This window comes from Mesoplodon bidens (assembly GCF_964165515.1).
Source record: "Mesoplodon bidens genome assembly, chromosome: 1".
NCBI lineage: Eukaryota > Metazoa > Chordata > Mammalia > Artiodactyla > Ziphiidae > Mesoplodon > Mesoplodon bidens.
The window spans coordinates 198,666,749-198,686,931 of record NC_138176.1 but is presented as its reverse complement, the minus strand read 5'-3'; the positions used below and the strand labels follow the sequence as shown (position 1 = coordinate 198,686,931).

At 39.6% G+C, this 20,183-nt stretch overlaps 1 protein-coding gene and 1 pseudogene across 5 annotated transcripts in view; both read right to left on the bottom strand.

Annotated features, from left to right (window-relative positions):
- Nucleotides 1–20,183, bottom strand: part of RXFP1 (relaxin family peptide receptor 1) — a gene marked incomplete at both ends in the record, with an annotated part of 108,676 nt that overhangs the window by 64,822 nt on the left and 23,671 nt on the right. For all 4 annotated transcript variants that reach the window (XM_081241881.1, XM_081241882.1, XM_081241884.1 and 1 more), the window contains one exon: nucleotides 9,280–9,417. In XM_081241881.1, coding sequence (XP_081098007.1) covers nucleotides 9,280–9,417 — 138 coding nt within the window. The remainder of the gene's footprint in view (nucleotides 1–9,279; nucleotides 9,418–20,183) is intronic.
- LOC308620240 lies at nucleotides 13,837–18,259 on the bottom strand (annotated as a pseudogene). The gene is made up of 3 exons: nucleotides 18,079–18,259; nucleotides 17,229–17,378; nucleotides 13,837–14,377 (listed from the first exon to the last, which is right to left on the bottom strand). The product of its transcript is annotated as an uncharacterized misc_RNA (transcript).

Here is a 20,183-nt window from a genome sequence, read left to right as displayed (position 1 = left end):
GATATGCATATTCCTATTACCATTTTCTTAATTTTTTGGGTTGGTTTTTTAGGTCTTTTCCTTTTCTTTTCTTTCCTGCCTAGAGAAGTTCCTTTAGCATTTGTTGTAAAGCTGATTTGGTGATGCTGAGTTCTCTTAGCTTTTGCTTGCCTGTAAAGGTTTTAATTTCTCTGTTGAATCTGAATGAGATCCTTGCTGGGTAGAGTAATCTTGGTTGTAGGTTTTTCCCTTTCATCACTTTAAATGTGTTCTGCCACTCTTTTCTGGCTTGCAGAGTTTCTGCTGAAAGATCAGCTGTTAACCTTATGGGGATTCCCTTGCATGTTATTTGTTGTTTTTCCCTTGCTGCTTTTAATATTTGTTCTTTGTATTTAATTTTTGGTAGTTTGATTAATATATGTCTTGGTGTGTTTCTCTGTGGATTTATCCTGTATGGGACTCTCTGCACTTCCTGCACTTGATTAACTATTTCCTTTCCCATATTAGGGAAGTTTTTCAACTATAATCTCTTCAAATATTTTCTTGGTGGTTTTCTTTTTCTCTTCTTCATCTGGGACCCCTATAATTCAAATGTTGGTGTTTTTAATGTTGTCCCAGAAGTCTCTGAGACTGTTCTCAATTCTCTTCATTCTTTTATCCATATTCTGCTCTGCAGTAGTTATTTCCACTATTTTATCTTCCAGGTCACTTATCCATTCTTCTGCCTCAGTTATTCTGCTACTGATTTTTTCTAGAGAATTTTTAATTTCATTTATTGTGTTGTACATCATTGTTTGTTTGCTGTTTAGTTCTCCTTGTTAAACACTTCTTGTATTTTCTCCATTCTATTTCCAAGATTTTGGATCATCTTTACTATCAGGACTCTGAAATCTTTTTCAGGTAGACTGCCTACTTCCTCTTCATTTGTTTGGTTTGGTGGGTTTTTACCTTGCTGCTTCATCTGCTGTGTGTTTCTGTGTCTTCTCATTTTGCTTAAGTTACTGTGTTTACAGTCTCCTTTTCACAGGCTGCAGGTTAGTAGTTGCTGTTGTTTTTGGTGTCTGCCCCCAGTGGCTGAGGTTGGTTCACTGGGTTGTGTAGACTTCCTCGTGGATGGGACTAGTGCCTTTGTTCTGGTAGATGAGCATGGATCTTGTTTCTCTGGTGGGCAGGTCCATGTCTGGTGGTGTGTTTTGGGGTGTCTGTGACCTTATTATGATTTTAGGCAGCCTCTCTGCTAATGGGTGGGGTTGTGCTCCTGTCTTGCTAGTTGTTTGGCATAGGGTGTCCTGCACTGTAGCATGCTGGTCGTTGAGTGGAGTTGGTTCTTAGCGTTGAGATGGAGATCTCTTGGAGAGCTTTTGCTGTTTGATATTACGTGGAGCTGGGAGGTCTCCTGTGGACCAGTGTCCTGAACTCGGCTCTCCCACCTCAGAGGCACAGGCCTGACAACTGGCTGGAGCACCAAGACCCTTTCAGCCACTCGGCTCAGAAGAAAAGGGAGGAAAAAAGAAAGAAAGAAAGAATAAAATAACATAAAATAAAGTTATTAAAATAAAAAATAACTATTAAAAATTAAAAAGTAATTAAAAAAGAGAAAGAAGAGAGCATCCAAACCCAAAAACATATCCACCAATGATAACAATTCCTAAAACTATACTAAAAAAAAAAAAAAGAAAAGAAAAACAACGGACAGACAGAACCCTAGGACAAATTGTAAAATCAATGCTTTACAGACAAATGACATGCAGAAGCATACACATACACCCACACAAAAAGAGAAAAAGGAAAAAAATATAGAGTTGCTCCCAAAGTCCACCTCTTCAATTTGGGATGATTTGTTGTCTATTCAGGTATTCCACAGATGCAGGGTACATCAAGTTGATTGTGGAGATTTCATCCGCTGCTCCTGAGGCTGCTGGGAGAGATTTCCCTTTCTCTTCTTTGTTTGCACAGCTCCCGGGGTTCAGCTTTGGATTTGGCCCTGCCTCTGCGTGTAGGTCGCCGGAGGGCATCCTTCTGTTCTTCGCTCAGACAGGACTGGGTTAAAGGAGCCACTGATTCGGGGGCTCTGGCTCACTCAGGCCGGGGGGAGGGAGGGGCACGGAGGCAGGGCGAGCCTGTGGAGGCAGAGGGCAGCGTGACGTTGCACCAGCCCAAGGCACGCCATGCATTCTCCCAGAGAAGTTGTCCCTGGATCCCGGGACCCTGGCAGTGGCGGGCTGCACAGGCTCCCGGGAGGGGAGGTGTGGAGAGTGACCTGCACTTGCACACAGGCCTCTTGGCGGCGGCAGCAGCAGCCCCAGCGTCCCACGCCCGTCTCTGGGGTCCGCGCTTTTAGCCGCGGCTCGCGCCCGTCTCTGGAGCTCCTTTAAGCGGCGCTCTTAATCCCCTCTCCTCGCGCACCAGGAAACAAAGAGGGAAGAAAAAGTCTCTTACCTCTTCGGCAGTTCCAGACATTTTCCCGGACGCCCTCCCGGCCAGCCGTGGCGCACTAGCCCCGTCAGGCCATGTTCACGCCGCCAACCCCAGTCCTCTCCCTGCGCTCCGACTAAAGGCCAAGCCTCAGCTCCCAGCCCCGCCCGCCCCGGCGGGTCAGCAGACAAGCCTCTCGGACTGGTGAGTGCCGGTCGGCGCCGATACTCTGTGCCGGAATCTCTCCACTTTGCCCTCCGCATCCCTGTTGCTGCCCTCTCCTCTGCGGCGCCGAAGCTCCCCCCTCCGCCACCCACAGTCTCCTTCCGCGAAGGGGCTCCTAGTGTGTGGAAACCTTTCCTCCTTCACGGCTCCCTCCCACTGGTGCAGGTCCCGTCCCTATCCTTTTGTCTCTGTTTTTTCTTTTTTCTTTTGCCCTACCCAGGTACGTGGGGGAGTTTCTTGCCTTTTGGGAGGTCTGAGATCTTCTGCCAGCATTCAGTTAGGTGTTCTGTAGGAGTTGTTCCACATGTAGATGTATTTCTGGTGTATCTGTGGGGAGGAAGGTGATCTCCGCGTCTTACTCTTCCGCCATCTTGAAGGTCTTCAGTCCTTTGTTATTTTTAAGGTGCTTCAGGTTATATGATTCCACTTTCCCGGCCAAAATTCTATTTAACGCATACTAAAGACCGTCATGAGATCTCAAAGCACATTCATTATAATGTTGCTGATCTCCGTTTTCCAGGAGTAGAGAATGAAGGCCGAGAGAAGTAAGATGTGAGGGTGTCAGAGGCAGGGACGGAGTCCCACCCCTCTGATGCTATTTTAATATTTCACTTTTACTACCAAGTGGGCACTCAGTTTGAAATCAACAAAGATAATTCCTGAATGAGAGTCTCACACCTTTTTGTAATCAGGTTCCCTTGGTATTTACCCAGACATATTCTCCCAAGTATCTAAGAGTTTTAGCTGAAACAGTGAATGGTCCCTCCTTTTTTGGTTCACACTAAACACTACTGTCACACTAAACACTACTAAACACTAAACACTAAACACTACTGTAATGACTCAAAGATTTCTTTTTTAGCCTCTTTTCTGATTGCATCTGTGATAGTTCTGCACGGAGATGAATAAATGGGTTAGTAATACATGGCAGAAACATGGGAATTATATCAAATGGCATAATTCGGGAAAAAATTGTACATTTCCATATTGGAGTTTATCAGTAAAGATCAAAGTTATAAAAACGGTGCAATCAATTTTGACCAGGACTTCCCTGGTTTGGAGTTCAGTCAAATGTAAACAATTCCTGGGATAGAATGAAAAAGATGTGAACTCCAGAGTAACTGCCTAGTAGACACATATATATATATATATATATATATATATATATGTATATAAATTCTATATTGCCCAAATATTTTAGAAAGAAGGGATCCTTGTGAATGCAACTGAAAACTTTAATCATTTTATATCAAAAACTTGATTTAAACTTTTCCTTGCATTGTGTCCATAAAAAATGTTCAGTGATTTGATACCTTATGCTTTTTGTACTGAGGTATTTTACTTTTAAAAAATATTTTATATTCTTTTGTTTTTTATGGGTTTTCTAAGAGAACTGGAAAATTATAGTCAAATTAGACTACTTGTTTAAGATGTCTGTGATAATACAAAAGTAACAGTTCTTTCTAAATATAATTAGTTTATATTATAGTTCAATCCATAGGGAGTCAGTTTAACTTATTTGGTGGTGTTTCATTTTTTTTAAGTGACTTCCTTAAATTTTATTACCACTATTTCCGTTTGACTTTTTTCTCCACCTTAATAATTACTATTGGTGTCAAAGTTAAGTAGCTTAAGGGAATAAGGGAGAGCTTTTTGGAGCTACTTATTTTAGGATGTATCTTTTAAAAGGTCTAACCAAGAAAAAAGTCCCCCCTTCCATTAGAAAAAGATTTTTTATTTGACAATATACTAAGCTGTAAATGATCACTCTGAAAGTGATTTTTAACTGTGGGTTTTCCTTTTATATCTAAGATATTGTATTTTATGTGATTGCAAATATATTTAATGCTGCTTATTCAAATATGCATGAGGTTGACATATTCTGAAAAGGACGAACTTTCTGACTTGGTCCTTTTAGACCAAATTTAAATATGGATGTCTTAAAAATGAACAGCTGGGGGAGCATAAATTATCCAGACACTATAAAATGAAGGAAAAAACCACAGCTAGTGAAGGAAATTAAAGTAATGAGAAGCAGGAAGAAATAACTACATCTCATAATTTTTATGACCTGGACTGTAAAAATGGTGTGAAATTCTGACATCCCTCTTGGGACGTTCGAGCCCTTTCATGCATGAATAGCAGCAACATCTCAACTGGCCATCTTTGAGGTTTTGAGCGTAGTTCAATTTTTTGGTATTTCCAGATGACTGCCACTAGTAGAGTGTCAATTTTTCTTATAGAAACAAAAAAATTGATAATAATTGCAATAATGGAGTTTGGTAGCAAGTTAGAATGCTTGCACACCATACTGAAGTTTTGATTCAAGTTTAGTTCTGCTGTGGCTACTATTTCGCGTGCATCCCTTACTTCCTGCTCACTTTGGTTTAGGTCAGTGGTTCTCAAAGTCTACTGTGCGTCTGAAAGACACAAAGAGCTTATAGAAACTGCAGGGCCAGTGGCAGAGTTTCTGAGTCAATAGGGCTGGGATGGAGCCTGAGAACCTGCATTTCTAACAACTTCCTAGATGCCGCTGATGGGTTTGGTCCTGAACTACATTTGGGGATCTGCTGATCTAGGTGAATTTCAGGAGAGTTATGTGATCCTGGCATAAGAAGACCAGGAACAGTTTAACATAATATTTGTTACAAAGACATGTCTTCATAAGAATGGATTATGATTTTCCCCAATTTCCAATTTCCAAAATTGGATGTGGGGATTTTTAAATGTCGACAATGGTGAATAACAAAGATTTTAAAAGAGCATACTCTTATTCGTTTTTAAAATCTTAATTACTTTCTAAATGTCACCTGTATTTTTAATAATTAGTAATAGTTGATTAAATAAATGCTGTTTATTTTCACATGCTAATATTTAAGGTATTTATACGCACATGTAGCTAGAACTTAAGCTATTTGATCCATGCTCTGAATATTTCTTTTTCATAAAAGGTAGTAGTACACACCATTCCCTGCTCATGTCCGAGATCCTTAAGATGATACATTAGCAAGATCTTTTTTTTTTTTACATCTTTATTGGAGTATAATTGCTTTACAATGGTGTGTTAGTTTCTGCTTTATAACAAAGTGAATCAGTAATACATATACATGTGTTCCCATATCTCTTCCCTCTTGCATCTCCCTCCCTCCCACCCTCCCTATCCCACCCCTCTAGGTGGTCACAAAGCACCGAGCTGATCTCCCTGTGCTATGCGGCTGCTTCCCACTAGCTATCTACCTTACGTTTGGTAGTGTATGTATGCCCATGCCTCTCTCTCGCTTTGTCACAGCTTACCCTTCCCGCTTGGGGAGAGATTGCTTACACTACCTTGTCTCAACTTGCTTCATACTTCTCTTCACACCTACAAACCAGTACTTCCCTGGTTTGGAGTCCCATCAAATGTAAACAATACCTCGGGTAGAATTTCAAAGAGGTGAATTCCAGAGTAACTGCCAAGTATGGTAGTCAGTAATCTGGTCTGCCCAGATTTACTGCGTGCCCGTTATATGACAAGCATTTCTACCCCTGTAACTCACTTAATCCTTACAATAAATTTATTACTCCAATTTCACAGTAAGGAACGGGACTTAGCCCAAAGAAATGATTTGCTGAAGTAACGACAGACAGAAAGAGGCACTTCCAGGATCTGAGCCTGAAGCTTCTGATGCCTGGTTGAAGAATCTTGCTACAACTTTGTTTCTATTTTAAAAAGAAATCACAGGGAGATCAGCTCTGTGCTTTGTGCCCACCTACAGGGGTGGGATAGGGAGGGTGGGATAGGGAGGGTGGGAGGGAGACGCAAGAGGGAGGGGATATGGGGATATATGTGTATGTATAGCTGATTCACTTTGTTATACAGCAGAAACTAACACATCATTGTAAAGCAATTATACTCCAATAAAGATGTTAAAAAAAAAAAAGAACAGTACGGCCGACTTAAAAATTGCTTCAAAATTTAAAAGGCTAGATCTCATGTTGTGTCCTTACCATAATAAAATTAAAAAAATTTTAAGTATAATGTTGGTATTTAGTATACATTAAGTGCTTAATAAATATTAGTTCCTTGTCAAAAAAAATAAAAATAAAAATAAATCAAAGAAGGTGAGGGAAATTTGTTGCTTTTGCGATTACTGTCATAAACTACTCACAGCTACTGATTTTATATGGACAGATTTAGAGTGCTAGTTGGGAGAAACTGATTCCAGCTTGGGATGAAATTGTTTTTCTAGATTTCTGTTTTAGCCAATGACAGGAATAAGGAAGCTTTTTGCCTTTTAAAAACTCTAAACCTTTTGCAGAGCTGTTAAGTTATGAACATTTTTCTTGTCGAAAATGCACTTGTACACAAATACACAACATTTCATAGTTTTCAGGGGATTTACAGACCCCGCACCGTGCCCGAAGATTTTCTTGATTCTCAGAGTCCACTGACCATAAGATAAAAACCACCCTTCTGGGCAACTCAGCCCAAGTTTGGGGTAGGCGTGGCAGGAATGTTTTTACAGCTACTTGGAAATTAAAAGCAACTCCTTGGATTTTTTCTTTGGAAGTAAAGGTGTTAAAATCTATATAATGAGCAGCGTATAAACTTAATGGAGTGAGCTAAATAATAATTAAAATCTAATTTATGAATACTGAGGTGGATTTGATTTGAAAAAGAAAAGAATGGAGGACAAGAGAAGGATGAAAATAAGAAGGGGAGTTGAGAGAGAGTAAAGGAAGGAATGCGGGTGGGCAGCTAGAGAGGAGGAATAGAAGGAGAGACACATGGAAATGACGGGACAGAGAGGGAGAGGCTGGTCACAGACCTGCAGAGAGTGGGAATCACCGCAGGAAGAGGAGGGAAAGAAGAAACAGTTATGGAGGATGCATCTCCAACCTGATTTTGCTTCCCATTAAGTACTGTTTCCACAAGAGTCATGCCCATGCTTGTCATCAGAATTCAATTCTAAGTTTGAAGAAATAGACCTGAATGTCTTTCCTAGTGTTATATTCTCTCTATTAAAATTCACCAGGATTCAGAGTAATGAACATCCTTCAGGACCAAATATAGAAATCTGCATAATTTATCTCCCCCCAAAATAAACTACAGTTACATTTTCAGGAGATGGGGGAAAGCTTACCCACCTCCTGAATAACTATCCCTGAATCAAGAGGACACACACACACACACACACCCCTACATACACACATAACTACAAAATCAAGATTGTAGAAAAATATCACTTCTTCAAATATCAGCTACTGTTTCAATAAGATAAATAAACAGACAAATCATGGTTGCTCCTGGAAATATTTAAATTAAAAGACAGACCTTTCTAAGGTCATGCAGGTGGGACTCTTTGAGTCACTGCAAGTTAATATTAATGTCTGTGGGAAAAGTAAATGTAATACCAACTGTGTCAAGCATGCCTGCAGCCTGCCCTCCCTCTGTCTGAGGTCCTTGCACTTAACTTTGAGCTGCTCTCTGCAGGAGGAGCGCTCCATTTCCCCTGCTGGAACAGGGCTGGCCTTATGACGTGCTTTGGGAGGGATGTGGCAGAAGGGCCAGTGTCCCCAGCTGTCTCAGCCCAGGTTGCAGGCACGGGGACAGAGCCAACCCACAGAGGCCTGCAGAGGCATCGAGAAAGCGCAGCAGAGGCAAGAAGACCGTGTAGCTGATCTCAGCTGAGCCCAGCTGGGATTGCTGCCCCACAGAATCTGAGCTAATACATAGGAAAGAATGGATTTTTTTAAAATTGAAGTATAGTTGATTTACAATGTTGTGTTAATTTCCAGTGTACAGCAAAGTGATTCAGTTGTACATATGTATGTCATAGTAAGTAAATATATATATTTTTTCTTTTACAGATTCTTTTCCATTATAATTTATTACAAGATAAAGAATATATTCCCTGTGCTGAACTCTCCTCAATACACTGTAATGGCCTATATGGGAAAAGAATCTTAAAAAGAGTGAATATATGTATATGTACACCTGATTCACTTTGCTGTACAGCAGAAACTAATACAACATTGTAAAGCAACTATACTTCAATAAAAATTAATTTAAAAAAAGAATATATTCCCTGTGCTATACCTAGGTCCTTGTTGTTTATCTATATAGTGGTGTGTATGTGTTAATCCCAGACTCCTAATTTATCTCTCCTACAACCCTTTTCCCTTTGGTAACCATAAGTTTGTTTTCTATGCCTGTGATTCTGTTTCTGTTTCGTAAATAAGTCATTTGTGTCATATTTTAGAATCCACATATGAGTGATATCATATGATATTTGTCTTTGTCTGACTTACTTCACTTAGTACGATAATCTCTAGGTCCATCTATGTTGCCGCAAATGGCATTATTTCATTGTTTCTTATAGCTGAGTAGTATTCCACTGTGTATATATTATACACTGTATATGCACTGTGTATATATTATACACACACACAAACATATATATGTATAAAACCGCATCTTCTTTATAAGAATGGATGTGTTAAGCTAATAAAATAAATGTAAGATTTCCTTAAGTGCCATATATTTTGTACTTCAACTTCATTTTCTCATTTCCCATTTCTCTCTGTACCGAGAGGTCTCAGCAACTTGACCCCGGTCCTCCCTCCCCTGGTGCTCCTGGGACCCGACCCCCATCCAGCTGTAACTCAGGGCATGCTCACCACAGTTGTCCTCGTCCTCCTGGTTCCCACAGTCGTCCACGCCATTACAGTGGAGCAGCTGAGGCAAGCATTTGGTGGTGTTGCCGCAGGGGAAGTAGCCCAGGGCGCATGAGACATCCTGCCCGCTCCCGGGAGCAACTGCGAGGAGGGAAGGGAGAGAGGTTTACCCAAGGCACTGCAAACAGCGGTTTCCCCACGTTCCACAGACCTTCCTTCTTGTCAGCCTGGCAGGCACTACCATCCGTATGCAGCCTCACCCTGCGCACCAGCCTGACGCCAACTATTTTCCAAGAACCTCCACCCGTAAAGGATGTTCTTTTCCGTGTCCCCAGAAGATGCCAGGATTCTCCGCTCTTTGCTTTTTCTCATGTTTCCCACCTGGAATGTCCTCACCATCCCTCTTTTTTCTATGAAATGTCTGCCCATACTTGACAGTTGAGCTCAATTCCCCTCTTCTCTTTCAAAAACATTTCATCCAATCATTTTAGAAATCAAGACTTTCTTGCATTGTTACCATTGGCTTAGAATTACCGCTGGTCTGATACTGGGGGAAGAAGAGGAGGGGCGGTAACAGGAAAGCACTGCCCAAGCTCACTCACATGGGGGGTAGGTCCCGAGGGCAAGGTCCTGCGCAAGACATTGTGCTATAGCATCAAATAAAATAGTTCCTGACCTTTTCACATTGGCTTCTTTTACTAAGTAATATGCATTTAAGGTTCCTCCATGTCATTTCATGGCTTAGTAATTCACTTCTTTTTAGTACTAAATAATATTCCTTTGTCTGAAGGTACCACAGTTTATCCATTCACCTAAGGAGAGGACATCTTGGTTGTGTGGAAGTTTTGGCAATTTTTAATAAAGCTCCTATTAACATATATGTGCAGGTTTTTGTGTGGAGGGACATAAATTAACTGTGCCATTTAAAACCTCATATTTATAGGATTTCAAAGATTATTGTAGAATCCAAGATAATTCTGTTGCTTATTATCTTTACTAAGTTTGTAAATCATTGAGACCTTATAGAATAGTAATAATAGTCAATTATAAAGAGAAAAACAGAATAGTTTGAACAGTCAATAAAGCTTATTGTGTAAAAACGTATTTGTGGTCTATCATCAAAACATGAAAAGAATAAAAGTGACTATTTCCTTTGTAAGATACAGTGGAATATTTTGATAACAAGGCAGGTGACATTCTCCTAGGGGAGAAATCCATCTATGTCAGGTTTTGACTGTCCTTACTTGTTTCAGAGAACATCATTTGATAAAGGAAATAGTCAAATCTATTTAATAATGAGCTTTTTACACATAATGTTCTCACTTGTGGAATTAGTTAAAAATTATTTATCAATCTCTTCTCAACAAATTGGTTAGAACAGAGTCAAGACACAGGATTTGCATACCACAGGATATCATTGGTAGAACATCACACATTTCAGAGACCTGCAGTGTACATATAAATACGTTGATCTGTGTTGAGACTGTTTTACATATTTATTAATTTTTTAAGAACCAACTTTAAAAATCAAGGGTTTCAGAAAAATTCTTTGATGAATTGTAAGGCTGCAGTCACAGAGACTGTTTGAAGACATTTTAACTAAACATACCTGCTTGTGTTTTCATCCTCCTGTTTTGAAAATTCCTCTCTAACTTACTTTTATGAATATTGTACTTTTATGTCCTATCTTTAAAATTTATATTTAGAAGCAGGTATAGTTCTTTTAAAAAATTATTTATTTATTTATTTTTTTGGCTGCCTTGGGTCTTTATTGCTGCTTGCGGACTTTTCTCTCTAGTTGTGGCAGGCAGGGGGCTACTCTTCGTTGTGGTGCGCGGGCTTCTCATTGTGGTGGCTTCTCTTGTTGCGGAGCACGGGGTCTAGGCATGCGGGCTCAGTAGTTGTGGCTCGTGGGCCTAGTGTGAGTGGGCTTCAGTAGTTGTGGCACATGGGCTCAGTAGTTGTGACTCACGGGCTCTAGAGCACAGGCTCAGTAGCTGTGGCACGTGGGCTTAGTTGCTCCATGACATGTGGGATCTTCCCAGACCAGGGCTCGAACCCGTGTCCCCTGCATTGGCAGATGGATACTTAACTACTGCACCACCAGGGAAGACCCAGAAACAGGTATAGTTCTTTAATGATAGTGTCATGAAATTAGTCCTACATTTTCAAATATTATGATTCAATAAATAAATTTGGAATCTTAGAGACATTTTAAAAATAACTTTTTTATTTTGAGATGATCTCAAACTTAAAGAGAAGTTGCAAATGTATTATTAAGAACGTTTTCCCCTCTGAACAATTTGAGAGTAAGTTCCTGACCATGCTCCATCCCTCTAAAATCTTTGGTGTGTATTTCCTATAAGAAAAGATATTCTCCTACTAGAAGGACATTCTCCACACTAGAACCATCAAAATTAGAAAATGAACATTGATCCCTTACTGCCATTTAAATCTCAGAACACATACAAGTTTCACATATTGACCAAAAAATGTCCTTTGTAGTGAAAGGATCTAGTTCACAGTCGCTCCTTGCCTTTTGTTGTCACAGTCCTTTAGTTTCCTTTGATCTGAAATCATTTCTCAGTCTTTCCTTATCTTGAATTATTTTTTAGAGTGTTCCTGAATTTTGGTTTATTTCATCATAATTAGATTTAGGTTAGGCACCTTCGGCAAGAAATTCACAGAAGAGATGCTCATGTCAACCTGTCAGGTAGTGCAAAATCTGCTTTGTCCCATTCCTGGTGATGATCACTTCGGTCACTTCATCAAGGTAATGTCTCCCACACTTCTCCACTGTAAAGTTAGCCTTTGTGATTAATAAGCATTTTGTAGAGGGGGTCTTTGAAGCTATGTAAAAATCCCTTCTCCAGATGAAGGTATTCCCCTGCTCTCTCCTGAATCAGGAGGAGAACAACCCTTATCACTAGAGAAGGAAAGTTTTCACTGAGATGAGTCTGCACAAACAAACTACTAAAGCAAACCTCTCTTCCATTGGTTTCCCCATGGGTTTACCTGCCCACAACTTGCCACCTATAGAAGCCCAATCGCCCCCTTCCCTCTCTTGTCACTTTCCCACAATTTATCATCTTTGTTAAAATAGTATATAAGCCCTCAAGTTGCTGTACCAATTTACATTCCCACCAACAGTGTAGGAGGGTTCTCTTTTCTCCAAATCCTCACCAATGCTTGTTATTTGTGTTCTTTTTGATGATGGCCATTCTGACAGGTGTGAGGTGATATCTCATTGTGGTTTTGATTTACCTTTCCCTGATGATAGGTGATGTTGAGCATCTCTTCATGTGCTTGTTGACCATCTGTATGCCTTCTTTGGAAAAATGTCTATTTAGGTTTTCTGCCCATTTATTAATCTGGTTCTTTGTTATTTATTTTATTTTTTTTTTCTTTTTGCGGTATGCGGGCCTCTCACTGTTGTGGCCTCTCCCGTTGCGGAGCACAGGCTCCGGACGCGCAGGCCCAGAGGCCATGGCTCACGGGCCCAGCCGCTCCGCGGCATATGGGATCCTCCCAGACCGGGGCACGAACCCGTATCCCCTGCATCGGCAGGCGGACTCTCAACCACTGTGCCACCAGGGAGGCCCTGGTTCTTTGTTATTTTGATATTGAATTGTATGAGCTGTTTATATATTTTGGATATTAACCCTTTACTGGTCATATCATTTGCAAGTATTTTCTCCCAATCAGTAGGTTGTCTTTTCATTTTGTTAATCGTTTCCTTTGCTGTGCAAAAGCTTTCAAGTTTAATTAGGTCCCATTTGTCTACTTTTGCTTTTGTTACCTTTGCCTGAGGAGACAGTTCCAAAAAAATATTGCTACGATTTATGTCAAAGTGTATTCTTCCTATATTTTCTTCTAGGAGTTTTATGGTTTCCAGTCTAACATTTACGTCTTTAATCCATTTTGAGTTTATTTTTGTGTATGGTGTGAAAGAGTATATATCTTTTGTGGCTCCATAGCAACCAAGACAATTTGGTCCAGTTCTATTATTTTTCTGTAGTTATTAAGAAAGGAATAAAGAATGGCTTTTCAAAATATAAACTTATAATACTGGAGCTGCTCTGTTAAGCCATACATGCCTTACTTTATCTATCCCTCAATCCTGATAAGCTACTCTTCACTGGGAATCTGTTTAGATGGTTCTATGTTGTTTGGCTCTAAATAAGGAAGATTCAGTGATTTCTGGATGTGAGGCCTAAACGGAGTAAGCAAACACTTTTTCATCTCTCCATTTATGTTAGTCTTGGGTGTGTGTGAATTTGCAAACACGCACACACCAGGCATCAAAGCACGAAGGAAGAGAACAGCAGCAGGAGGACAATGAATGGCTTCATTTGAATCATTGTTTTTTTTTTTCTTTGCTTATTTTTAAATTAAGTTTTTTAGTCTTAAATGTGATAGCAAGCTCTTTTAGATAAGGAGTGAATAGATGAGACAGAAAAGGTTTAAGCATATGGGATTTAGTGCAAATGTTGCTAAACTTACCTCACAGGGAAAATACGTGGCTTAGGAGTAGATGTATTTCTGAATAAGTTTTGTTTCTTTTCTTTTTTTTTTTGCACTGGGTAGTTTTATTTTACAGAGGGGGTAAGTGTTAGGTGGTGTCAAGAAGAGTGACATGGAGCAAGTAATTTTTATTATCATATTTTTCTTTTACAAATACACCGAAGAATCCTGCAATGCTGCCAGCATTGGATGCAATCCTGGGCCACAAGTCGGCACATTCCTTTGCAAATGGTCCTTTGATGGCAGAACCTTTCATCTTGCCTTTATTGTTTACTATGACCCCTGCGTTATCTATCTTCAAAATAAAGAAACACACCATCTTTTCTCTGGTATGACTTTCATTGTCGAATTACCACTGCTGGATGTACCTTCTTTCTGAGCTCTGGTTTGCCTTTCTTGACGGTGGCCATCACCATGTCACCCATACCAGCAGCAGGAAGTCTATTTAGTCATCCCTTGGTCCCCTTCACAGAGATGATATACAGATTTTTGGCTCCTGTGTTGTCAGCACAGTTGATCACGGCTCCAACCAGAAGACCCAAGGAAATCCGGAATTTCGCACCAGAGGACCCACTACCTCCTCACTTCGACATCTTGAGCGCCAGACTCTAAATAAGTTTTTGAAGGCTTTCTGACCACAGTAAATCAAGTATTAAATATATCTGGATATATTTTTGCAGTGGGAGTTTGTAAGGCACTGGGACGGGGAAATTAATAATTTCAACATAGAATGGGTAGCAACAGACTCAGAACTGACGTAAAACACTTAGCAGAGCCCTCATGATGCAGGGGGCAGTTGATGACGGTGACAACATGGCAGGGATGAGGCACTGGCTCTGTCAGCATGGTATACGTTAGTACTTAATGTTGGTATAAGTGCATCTTGCTTTTAGTGATACTTGAATTAAAATTTTTGCAAATACAGTTTGTTTTCCTTTGAATACTCTCATACAAAAATCACTCATAATTTAAGAAATTTATAAATTATTATTTTTTGAAAAGCACCCTAACTGAAAAGTTACTCTGATGCATAAGAAGTCAGGTAAATATTACAGTCAAAATTTGAAGCAGTTTGGAAAACATGCTTAATAATTTTAATTGCAAAAGCAGAAATATTTTTGGATGAAGCACTTAAATCTCTTTCTTCTCCTGGAAATCCTTTGAGATTAAGTGGATAGAAAAACAGATGAACAGTTACATGTACTGGTTGCCAAGTGAGACACAGTACTGAGTGAAAATCAGTGGCTTTCTTTTTTTCTGCTGGAGGACAAATTATTGTCATTCCCTTATAACTAAAAAATACGTATCTGCATTTTGTGGGTCTGGGGGAACTGTAGTGCACAGAAAAGGGAAAGACGGTCCAGACTTTTTGCAGTGATCATAGCTTCTCTTTGACTTAATTGGGTTCCAGGGTAATTCAAGGGCCAAAGCCAAAGAGGAAGTACAGTGAAGCATTTTAATAATGTGGTTTTGAGGAAACTGCCCTCATTAACCATATAGTGAGGTGATTGTACTGGGGCTGGTTATCATTTTTGGGGGGAGACATGATCTGACCTGGCTTGTGTCCAAATCTTGAATCCCTCTATCAGAACTAAAATATTAAGGGTTTCAATAAACATATCTTGGAAGCTAAGTTCCTAGGGGTTTATCACTAATGGAATAAAACTGAGCTTTTACTTTTTGACAGACCTTGACAGTAGCGCACAAGCACTTACGAATGTGTCTAGGGAACTCATTTTCTATGGAAAACACTAACTCAGTGAAATTATAACCCTCATTCTGTAACAACATTAAATGTTAAAATGGAAAATGTCAGCATGGTTAGTCTGGAATCAATGCAGTCACTGTTTAGAGGCAGTTCTGCTAACTTAGGTTCAAATAAAGGAGGTGAGTATTGTTTAATTGTTTGTAGTGTTTCTGAATAGCCATGGCTTTTGCAAACACTAAGATAAGAGTTTCATTGGATTCTATGACTTATCACCAGCATTTGAAATCCTTTTTATAGACTATGGAAAATATGCAGTATTCCTATTTTCTTGGGTAACTACCCACAGCATAAAAGGTATAGAGGCAGTTTGCTAAAATACTTTGTTAGGAAGCAAAATTTACAAAAACAAAATATGAAAAACCATGTACAAAGGCAAACTTTCCCTATATTTAACCCACTTATTTTATAGTTTCTATTTTAAATGCTAACTATCAATAACTATTTCAGATATCCAACAACAAAATAAATAAAAATACCAGTAGTAATAGGGGGTTGTTAAATAAATATATAATGTAATTATAGAACTCTGCATTCTTGTATAGATATTCAGTTCAACAACTTGGAAAGTGATTTAGATATACACCTACTAATATAATAAGATATTCAGTTCAACATTTTGGAAAGTGAGGTAGATATACACCTACTAATATAATAAGATATTCAATACATATCATTGAGTTACAGAAAGTATGTTGAACAACAGCCTATATAGTCTGGTTTTATTTGTATAAGATATATATTTATATCATTTATAAAATTCTGATATACTAACAAGAAACTAATGCCAGTGGTTGTCTTTGGGAAGTGGGACAATAATGGTAAGAGAAAGGGGTGATTTTACTGTTCAGTTTATATCCTTGGGAAAATTTTGACTTTTTTTTTAAAGTGACTATTCTTTAATAAAAATAATCTGGAAGAGGGATAAATTGGGAATTTGGGATTAACAGATACACAGTACTACATATAAAATAGATAAACATCAAGGACCTACTGTATAGCATAGGGAACTATATTCAATATCTTGTAATAACCTATAATGGCAAAGAATCTGAAAAATAATATATATGTATATGTGTGTGTGTATAACTGAATCACCTTTCTGTACTCCTAGAACATTGTAAGTCAACTATACTTCAATAAAAAAAAATAAAAATAATCTGAAGCTATTTACAGATGATTCAAATGCATGAAAATCTGTTTTTTTGGCAATAGATGAAAATACACTGATTGTAATTAGCTGGTTTTCTTTAGACCTTTTGAAACGAGGTAGGACCAAGCCAGTGGCTCTCAGTCAGGGATGATTTTGCAGCCAAAGGGACATTTGGCAAAGTCTGGAGATATTTTTTTATCATCACCTCTTGGGGGTGTGCTACTGGCATCTAATAAGTAGAGTCCAGTGATACTGCTAAGTATCCCACAATGCACAGGACGGGTCACCCCGCAAAAGTGTTATCATCCTAAAATGTCAGTAGTGCCCAGGTTGAGAAACTCAGAATTAGGCATTGGTGAAGCACCAGTGGGAAAGCATCCCGTGTCAGCAGCCTGTGAACACATGCGCTCATTTGCAGGACAGGCAATTCATTACGCCTGCGGCTTGTTTATCTTCTAGTGGAGATTTTCTAATTGATTTCATGAGATCTTAGAAGTAGATGGACATTACCAAGCAGAGGGACCAGTGCAGCTGTTGTATCTCTTGAAAGGCTGTGATTGCTGTTGTTTTGGCAGGTAACATGGGGAAAAGGCTGCCGTTTGTTCTGTGCTCTGATGCCAGGGACGATTTTCAAATTAGTTATAAGGAATCGTTTCTTAGCTACAAGAACCATTAAACAATGGATTGGGTTACTAAGAGAATCTCTGGAGGTTTTGAAAAATTGGATAGATAATTTAAGGATATTCTGCCAAAATTAAGGGGATCAGCCACAAATATTTTCAGGCTGCTTGAACTAGTTCCATCAATCTATGAATAACATAAACAGATGTTTAAAAGAAGTTACCATTTAAAGGAACATTTTAGACTTCAAATTTGAGATTTTGCCATGTGTGTACTCTGATATACACAGAAAACCTTGAAAAATTCAATTGTCTATACCTCAACAAAGCTGAAAAAAAAACAAAACAAAAACAAAAAGAAAAACATACCAATGTCCTGACAAAATCCAGGCACTCAATATCCCTTCGTGATCTTGTCTTAGTCCAGTTTCTCATTTTAAATCTTTTGTTAATGTTCTTTCTCATAACTTATGCTGGGCCAGATGAATTGGACACTCAGTTTCCTAAGAATTATGCCTTTCTTATTGTCTGTCCTCATTCCTGTCTGACTGCAGAACTTACACAGCATTGACCCATGAACAGATCTGTTTGTGGTCCCCAAATGTGCTGTGCACACTGCTGCCTCCTTCCAATGAGATGGGAGAGGGGCCTTGATGCCACTCGGCAGTGTTCTCTCTCCCATGAACTCTCCCATCTCCTAGACGATTATTTCCTTCCTTCTCTCCTTGAGCCTCCAGCACCTCCTGAGGCCACCCGAGGAGCCTCACAAATGCCCACATGGACCCCCCCTCGTGAGCTCCACCTCTTCCATGCCCCCTTCACGTTGTCTAAATCCAGTCCCTCCCCTGAGCTCAGCCTCCATCTCTCTCTCCTGCTCAGGACAGATCCAGCAGTTCTCCCTTCTCTCTCAGCATCGTCCATCTTCACCTCTTTCCTGAAACATGCTCTTGTGTCTCCCTTCTTAAAAACAAGACAGAAGAAAACACACTTCTTTCCCCATGCCAAGTACATCCCCATTTCTCATCTCCCTTTTTTAGAAAAACTTGTCAGAAATTCTATACTGGTATCTCTGATTCAAGTTTTGGGTGTAGCTTTACTTCTAAAGATTTGGAGATCTATTGAACACAAAAGTAACCTTCTTTTATGAATTTGGGTTATTCTGTTTGTAACAGGGAAGAACAAACCTGACTCCATATTGGAGCTGCTTCTTTAACCTTTATGTTCTATTGCTTTTGCTACAAGTTAATCACTAAAGTGATGTTGCCTACAGCTTAAAGCGTCCACAGTGGCCCATCTCTGGGAACCCTGCCTCCCATGCCTGAGTGTTAAGCTAAAATACTTGTGTTTAGCTCCCAGGAAACATCCTGACCAGGTGCACCTCTGAATGGCTGCAGGAAGGAAGACATTAACACATCTCCTCTCCAGAGTCTGGTTGGACCAGAAAAGACTTACAACAACTTGTCACATTTTTCACTTTAGCTCCTCACCTCTCCCTCTTTATTCTATAAGATAAACTAGCATCCAAACCCTGGGCAAGATGTTTCTTTGGGACATGAGTCCACCATCTTCTCTGTCTGCTGGCTTTCTGAATAAAGTCACTGTTTCTTGTCCCAACACCCTGTCTCTCGATTTATTGGCCTGTCATGCAGCCAGCAGTATGAACTTAGACTTGGTAACACATTGATGCCTTAGGGGCTTTGAGGGCACTCATGTCCTATAACTTTGACCACAGACTCCTGTGCTTTTGGAGTCCTGTCAAATTTTTATGGTTTTTCCTCCACAGTTCTTTATCAGCTGTCACTTCAACTATCATTAATCTGTCTGCTCTATAGAGTCAGTGCTCTGATTACCATTTCTAATTTATTACTTAAATCTACTATGGCTAAAAATGCAGATTCTCAGACATTATGTGTAGACCTCTTTGTAAAGTGAGCCAATGAGCTATGAATGAGGGCTTGATAAAGGACAAGATTTCCTTCTTTCTCTTTTTTTAATGCCTGGGTTTTCAAGAATCAAAGTTTTGGAGATTCTAGGATGAGTGATCTTTAGTTGGGTGAGATGTTATTGTAAACATTGCTTAGGGTTTAGTATTCTGCCATAATAAACATCCAGTGAGCATATATTGAATGAGTGAACATGCTTCCCAACACACAGAATAGCTGGAAGTTCTAAATTTTGTATTTATACATTTCTAGCATAGGCCTCAAACTATGACACAACTCTTTTCTCAACTGTCCAACCATCCCATTTGATTCCTTCTCAGTTCATTGATGACACTAGTAGTGCAGCCAAGAAATAAAGACCATAAAACAAGGACTGTTGTGCATCTTCTTAAGAGGCTTTCCATCCAGCAGTGGCTTTCCGCTCCCCCTCTCCCAGCTGTGATTCCAGTCTGGATTAGCTCATGTCTGGCTGGTACACTTTTAATGGCTTCCTTTGGATTACACTTTAGCCTTAGAGCCAAAGCCTCCACAACTGGCCACAACCTACTTTCCTAAACCCAAGAGTCCAGTACATTGACCTTTGCACTCTGATCAGTAGATTTTTCTTTCATTTTTAAAGCATTTACTATATTTGAGGCACTAGCACAAAGCACTTTACATACCTTATTTTATTTCATCCTAGTAACAATGCCATTGAGTAGTTATTAATATTATCATGATCTTACAGCTTAGAAGGTAAGGCATAGAGGAGTAACTTGCTTGGGGAATCACAGAACTAGGAAGTGGCAGAACTGGGATTCAGACACAGGTCTGTCTGACTTCAGAACATGTGTTTTTAACCACTGCCCTCTACTGGTCCCCCCACCCCCTCCATTGACCTGTTTATAAGACCCCTGAAAAAC